This window comes from Anarrhichthys ocellatus, unplaced genomic scaffold (assembly GCF_004355925.1).
Source record: "Anarrhichthys ocellatus isolate YVR2014 unplaced genomic scaffold, GSC_Weel_1.0 scaffold25, whole genome shotgun sequence".
NCBI lineage: Eukaryota > Metazoa > Chordata > Actinopteri > Perciformes > Anarhichadidae > Anarrhichthys > Anarrhichthys ocellatus.
This window is the reverse complement of record NW_022280055.1, coordinates 379,230-387,175: the sequence shown is the minus strand read 5'-3', so window position 1 is coordinate 387,175 and position 7,946 is coordinate 379,230. Positions and strand designations below refer to the sequence as shown.

Genomic DNA, 7,946 nt, shown 5'->3' with positions numbered 1-7,946 from the left:
TGCTTGGCTGACCAAGCATGAGGTACTGCGGCCTGTCAGATGTCGTTTGTGTCCTCAAACTCATAGATCCATGCTATTTTCTGTAGTTTGCTCATATTACACAGCTCCAAAGACGTGCTCATCAGTGTCTTTTAAAGAAGACTGAGGATGACAGATTGAATTAACAAAACCATCAAAAACATGCATCATGATGTTCTCAGTATTGTTTTGGGGAATTAGGTAAAGAAGGAGAAGCTTCCATTGAAGTGCACAAGAAATACCCGTTGAGAGATGTTATAACTGTTTCTTTATATATTTGTAATCAATGTTTGTCCACTAGAATGTTATGATGATTATCATGGTTATTTGGGGGCTATCAAAAAGGAGGTGTGGCTGCACTGGGGGACTTTGAACTCTTAACCGTAGTATTTCCAAAATCTTGAGTACAGTCCTGCTTATGATGCCCCATAAAAGAAAAATGCCATACCGCAAAGTGCCGCCACATGATAACATACCCTTTCTTTGCAACTTCCTGATATTTAAAAATGAACGTTAACACTGACTGGTCTTTAAAAGGTGGGGCATTATTTTAGCAAGATATGTACAGTATTTGGATGTGGTATCATGACATTTAAATCCCCCAAAGTCTAAGCTCCTCAATCTGAAAAGATTTTTCTAATTCTTCATACTTCTTTTTATTCAATACATTGTGTTGCCAAACTGCACTCAGATTCAGGTTTGGATCATCCAGGAGTGTCTTTTTAGTCCTACTGTATGTTCACGCTTTGGGTAAGAATTTGTGCAGAACAAAATATGTAACAAAAAATATTATTAGACTTGACGGAAGAAACTGGGATAAACAATTGCTGTTCATCTGCATAATACTGGTAATTGAAAACCTGATGCATGATATTGCTGGCGAGATGGAGAATACACTGTAGGCCTATAAAGGAAATGGAATTGGGCCAGACATGTTTCCCTGAGGAACTCCATCATCCAAAATAAGAGAGTGCAAAACATAATCCCAGAATTTTGGTCCTGCAAGACATGAACAAACCTAATCTCAGGTCATTGATTACCGTACATGTCAAACATCTATATTGTGGTTAATTGTTAAGTTTGTTACGCCTTCTTATACTATGTGTGCTGGTGTCGTATTAAATCTGAACGACAGATGATGTAAAGATAAAGATGAGCTGTGGAGCATGTCAGGCCTTATGTCAGGGCTCGCTTGGTGAAGGATGAAAGGTAAGGACATCGAGATCTCAGCTGATCGCTTCTCCTTGTAAGTGGAGTGGAAGAGTTCATGGTTTGCAGCTATAGAGGTGAGCATGTGACAGTTATATAATACATATCATAACAGGGGTGAGTAAACTTAGAGTCACCTCGTCCTAACTTTGGTTATGTAATGTGGCAGCAAAGCCTCGCTGAAAAGTTAGTCATGATAAAAGCAGCGATGGGTGAGTTTTGCTGCAACAGTGTCCGAACAGACCATAGCCACATGGTAGGTGCGTGTGTGTGTTTTACTTCATTTAACAAGATGGATTTCCCTAAAATGTTTATGTTTCAGTTATACCACATGTTTTATAAATTAAAAAGCAGCTTCCTGAGCATAAAACCAATCTTGAGTGAAAACAGGAAGTAGAAACAGAAGCAGAAACATGTCCGGCAAAAACAAATAAGGCACAAGATCAGCGAAAAACAATAATATTCAAAATGATGACTCCTTCGACATAAACAGGACCAACAATGTTTTCTGAAACATCTGACTGTTTTTATAAAGTAATTCTGCATGTTTACTCTGTAGCATGAAATGAAAACAATATTCTTTATTTTGGTTTGTTAAAAGTTGTTTTCTCCTGTTGAGTTCCACAAAGGTCAGATTTTCAGCCGAATGAATGCTGGATCTGTATCGTTAGCATCTCTGTTTGTCCAGTACTCATTCCCTGATGGTACAAAGGGCTGAGACGGCCCAGTTCACCTGCAATATGTACAGCATTGAACGTTGAATGTATATAGAATGACATAGGCTACACTGTAAACGGCTGTCTTTAATACTGTCTGCTGCAGAAACTGAGCACAACTGAGTCCCACCCACAGCGGAGGGGAAAACCATTCAGCGCTCTTCATTGACTTTGTGGTGAAGGTGCCTCCTTGTCTCTTTAGTCTGCTAGAAAACCACAGAAAAATGGCTAAAAGCTGCTATGTGGTGAGATGCAGGGTAAAGAACCCAGAACTGAGTTTTGATAAGCTGAAGAACTGAGGATGAAGGCAATAAGACGTGAGCTTATACATCAGCAGGAAGAAAGGTAAAACTGTGATCCTAACACTTGTTACGTGTGCAACAAGCATTTAGCCAAATGTCATTATTTTGGTGTCCCCTGAATTTCTATATTGTTTTCAGTAGGCATTGACTCTATTTCAGCACTCATTGCAGTAGATTTCTCAACAACGTAAATGATTAACAGCCATATTCAACACACCTTTAGTAAGCCTTGATGAGGAGTTAATGCCGATGATTTCATTCTAACGATGGGCAAAATTAAAAAATAATAACAAGATAACAGTTATTGGATCAGTTGACACTCAAATGAATAAACCGTTGTTTTAATTTAAATAATATTTTATTATGACTGAACAAAAAAACACATGGTAAATGTATAGCCACACAAAGAGCCGACTGTTCAAGTAGAAAAAGAAAAGCTGAAAATGTGACTGAAATGAATGTGATAGGACTAAAATATTGAGAAATTGTAAAGTAAAACTACAAAAAAAGACAGAAATAATAATCATGATTATGCAAGAAAAGACAGAACTTAACACTGCATAAAGACCTCATTTGGCTGAATCAAGTTTGTTTAGGTGGGCTGGAGCAAAGACCCCCCCTAAGTGCATGAGGTGCAAACTTTTATAAGTGAGGTTAGCTATTATTCTCAATCATTAATAACACAGAGCATCGAGTCAAACATTGCAGACCGACAACACAAGAAAGAATGAATTAGGGCGTATCATTCTCATAACAAAACATAATGTGATTCCATTAAATAAAAAAATAAAGTAGTGCGCTGAATGCCCATAAGCATATACAACTGTCTTCTAAGGTGCAGCAGTGAATAACATATGACTCTCGACTTTGCACAAAGTGAGCTTAGTTAAACTATCAGCTAAGTTAAACTATCAGCTAAATTAAACTATCAGAAAATAGTTGTGCTATATGAAAACACATGACGAGCAACAAGTACATAAAATAGTTTGATGTGCAGGAAGAAACTATGAAAAAACAATTCATAGTGATGAGGTCTGAAAGGGATCGGGACATTGTCACAGGTTTGATTCCCACAACAGCTACAAGTGTCCAAACCTTCAGCAAGACATTTAAGCCAAAGGTGCTCGATCACCCTCCATCAAAGCTGTCATTTAAATGAGTTTTCTCATGGAGGGAAAGAAGATGAAACAGACAAGAAAGTTTGGTTTGAACCTGAATTTCAGTTACAGACACACAGGAGAAGACACTGAGAATATTTTTGAAATCTTTCACTAAAAAAATATGCTTTTCCTCACTAACACCTACAGAACTAGTGAAGTGTCCAAACATACACATTATTTAATTTCACTGCAGTGAGTATTTTACTTACAACCAAAGACTCCTTTTGGAAAAAATGTATTTAAGATTATTCAATAAAATATTTCTTCATTTCGGGACATAATGCACAATCCCTCTTAAAAACATGTCTCACAGTGTAATTTGTCCTTTTTCACATCAGAACATGAAATTATATCTTATGAACAAAGAAAGTACTGAATTCAATATCATGATAGTTAATATTAGAATTCAGAGGTGCAGAGAGAGCTGCACGTGTTTTTTTCGCCTGTCTTCTAACAGCAACAGCTCCAGAGTTTGTGTAATGAATGCATCTTAAACAAGCATAAGCATTATTTCTCAGTGACATCAGTAACGATGTTAGTCCTAAATGGTTTGCGCTTAGCTTATGGAGGTTAAAAACATGGAGTCTGGATGCTGCAGCACCAGGCTCTTCAGTGCCAGAAAGAAGCAAACATCTCTTTAGGACTGAAGTTTAGTCCTCCTGATGTCCGCAGCTCATTTATTACCACAGTAGAAGGGCCCCTTAGTGGGACTTGACCTTAAAGCGTGAAATCCTCTGGGTTTAGATGGAGCTTCGGCGTTTATTGAGTCTTCTGTAGTTGTTGATGCTGTGTAGACCAGTGGAAACTGAGCTGATGCCCGAGTTGCACACGCAGCCGTTAGAGTGCAGGGGGTTGGAAAAAGCCTCCCCCTGCTCCATGTAGGTGTCCGAGCTGGAGAGGTCACGTGGGATGATCATGGGTATGGAGTATTGCAGCTTCTCTCTACTCTTGTACCAAAGGCAGGAGCACATAGATTGGAAGTGGAGCACTTCAGCGTAAACGTTACGTAGACCCCGGCTTGCCGCTCCTCCCCCGTTACCTCCAACTCCATTTCCTCCGCCACACCCAGATGGCGTGGAGGAGGAGGAGGCCTGGTTTGCGGAACAGTGGATGTGTCCACCTGCCTGACCGTTGTGAGCGAGAAGAGCCCTCTGCTCGGCATCCCTCTTCTCGTCCTCGGCGTTCATGGTCATGAACCGCAGAACTGCTAAGTTGAGGAAGGCTCCGATCACAGCCAGGCCCGTCAGGATGTAGATGAAGCTGAAGGCCACGTACTCCGGCTTGTTCTGCAGAGCTTGCTTACTCTGCAGCGCTACATAGTCCCCGAAGCCGATGGTGGTGAGCGTGATGAAGCAGTAGTAGTAAGCATGAAAGAAGGTCCAGTCCTCAAAGTATGAGAAGGCCAGTGCCCCCACGCACAGCGTGCTCATGCAGGATATGAAGCCGAAGATCACCATGTTGACCATGGAGACCTCAGTGTGTCTCATGCCAATGCACTTCTTCAGGCGGTGGAGCAGGTACCTGACGAAGGTGTTGATACGCTCACCTACGCTCTGGAACATGACCAAGGTGAGAGGGATGCCCAGGAGGGCGTAAAGCATGCAGAACGCCTTCCCTCCATATGTGCTGGGGGCTGCATGGCCATATCCTGGGGGAGAGAAGAAGAAAGGAGCAGGGTTACTAGGGCAGAACTAATAAAATCTGCAGAGCAGCAGACAGGGGTCTGAGAAAAGAAGGCTGGAGGCTTGGAAAGTCAAACCCTGAGTAGACAGATACAAACGATTTGTATTCTTTGAGCAGCACATCTCATAAATTCAAAGACTCTTAATTTCACAGACGCAGGATGCAATTGAAGATGAGAATGAACAGCAGCGTGGCGGGAATGAACAAGTATTGATGTCTTGTATGGGAGAGAGGGCCTGAATAATTCATTGACAATTGGTCTCTGCAGAGTGACTTCAGCTAATGAGTACATTTGCACCTAATTAGGACTACCTTTTTCTGGATCAAACAAACAGGACACTACAGGATACATTGCAAATATTGGACCTTATTTAGTTTATTTAGTAAAATCACTCTTTGTCCTGCAGTTTTTTGAATCTTTGGATTATAACGGCCCTGTGGCAGAATAGAATGAGTCAGCAGCGTGGTCTGTGTGCGCTCCACTGAGTCTTCAGCCCAAAAAAATGACATACAAATTCTGAGTTAGTTAAGCAGCTTAATGCAGAACATGCCAAAGTTTGAAGGAGCTTTTCAAAAATGTATTTCCCACTAAACCGTGACTGACTAATAAACCATTTACTATATAGATCTATTGTGTCGTCAGTGACTGAAATGGCTGGGTGGAGAATACTGTCGACTGCTCACCACCAGCCAATTTCAGACACGGGATGACTCACACTGACTGAGTGATTCTGTATGCACTCAAACTGTAGAGCTCATGAATTTCAGTATGGATTTGTGCTTCCTTCCGGCACATTTCAGGTTAAGCGTCAACCTTTTGTCTTATGACGTCATCCTCTCACTTCTATATACGGCACCCTTGCATGCAACATCATTACCGGCTGAGATATAGTCCCCACATGGGGACCTGTTGCACACAGGAGCCGACAGATGATGTCCCTGATAACAATGGGATCAGCAAATGGAAAAGGTTGACCAATAGTTTGAATGTAATTACTCCAGGGGTTGATTTAATTCTTTGGGCTCTGGTTTTATTGTCACACTGATCCGTGCGGTTGAGCCATCTGTCTGTCTGGTGCCAAATCTGTTTAAAGGGCTCCCAGTTGGGCCGCCAAAATGAGAGCCATTACAACTGATGTATCTCCTTCTGGAAGGAAAAACCTGACACGCGCAAAAAGACATTTTGCTTCTTTGAAGCATTGCTTATTTTTAATCTCACAAAGACACTCATCCCATTTTCTGATCACCGAGAGATGACTGATGAGAACTGGTTGGTAGCAGATTTATTAAAACCATTTTACCAAGGAGACTGATTCTCTGATGACCGTAGACAACTGCACATTTCAACCATTTATCCATTAGTTAAGGTTTCTATTTCAATCGATTAATGAAAATAATTTACTTTTAGCTTAGATCAACCATTAAGATAGTCATATCAAATGTTTGGTCAATACTTTTAGCAATTTATCCGTTACTTCTATTCGCTTCAACCATTTTGGATTACTTTTACTAACCATTAACCAATTATCTAGCTAACAATTTCAAGTTGTTATTCAATACTTTTATCTATTTCAAGCATTTATCATTTGCTAACTGTCAACCATCTTAGCTGCATCCATTCATTTGTTACTTTTTGCGAGCGGACCATTTATGCATTACATATAATTACCCCAACGGGTAATTGCTTTCTTCTAAATACTTATTGGTAGCATTCATTTTACCTTAATGTAAATAACATTCATCCATTACTTCAAGCTTACCGTTTCAACATCTCTTCTCACTTGCTTACTAATTTCCATAATTTAAAGTTGACCTACTCCACAATATTTCAACTACCCCTATGCTGCAACTGCAGAAGCATTTCCTCCAGGGCTACAAGTACCCGTAGGTGTGAATCACTGCTGTATAATATGTTCAATTCTTCAACCACCATAACAGCAACAACATACAAGAAGTTCCTTTGGCCTGTGTTATAAGTGACTTGTGGATTACTTTTTCTCCAGTGGATACTGCTCATCAGAAATGCATTATTCGATACGGTAGGTCTGCTCTCCAACATTACAGCACAGGTCTGTGAATATCTATGAGTTATATTGATCCATCATGAATATATATTAAAATCATAACCCTCTGAGGAAAATTTGCATTATTACTTCTATTTGAGAGGGTAAAATGCTCCCCTCAAGCGCTGCATCAGAAAATATCATAATTCCAAATTGCATTTACTTCAACCTTGCACAAGTAGTTATTTCTGACTTAACTCGTGGCTGAATCCAATGGAAATACTGTTTGATATGAAAACAAATTTTCAGCATCTTGATTTGTGTTCTGTCATTAGCCTCTCATCAGGGAACTTGTCCAATGAGTTGACAAGCAGCCAAAGGTACACAGAATTGACCCCCAGTGTATGAAGTACTACATGTTTTGCCCATCATAAAAGTCCCATTTATCCAGAACAATAATCCTTTTCATATCATGTTCCATACAAAATTACAATACTGTTTTGGTGTTTAGATCAGTGAAAATGAGTATGGTTGATGAAGATTCAGTGAGGATACATTTTGGTCAAGGCCAGGGCATATTTAGGTAGGTTAAGATCTTTTAATACAAATCACATAATAAACATGGTTCTTTTGTATAAGACAGTTCAAAAACACCCAACACATTGAGTTCATCACTTTCTGGTTTGTCTACATGAAGTTTACCTGATGAAGGTCTGAGAAAAAAAACATATACATATTTTTCATCTGCCATGCCTAAACATAGCACAGGTACATAAGCAACCCAGCTGTATATGTCTGCAAACCACAGGATACGTTGGAGTCAAAGTTTCTGAATCAAAAATATGTTTCATAACA

At 39.9% G+C, this 7,946-nt stretch overlaps 1 protein-coding gene across 1 annotated transcript in view; it reads right to left on the bottom strand.

Moving 5' to 3' along the window:
• Nucleotides 1-537: 537 nt before the first annotated feature.
• Nucleotides 538-7,946, bottom strand: part of kcnk3a (potassium channel, subfamily K, member 3a) — a 31,864-nt gene continuing 24,455 nt past the window's right edge. Inside the window, exon 2 of the mRNA XM_031861623.1 lies at nt 538-5,053. Coding sequence (XP_031717483.1) covers nt 4,146-5,053 — 908 coding nt within the window. The 3' untranslated portion in view covers nt 538-4,145. The remainder of the gene's footprint in view (nt 5,054-7,946) is intronic.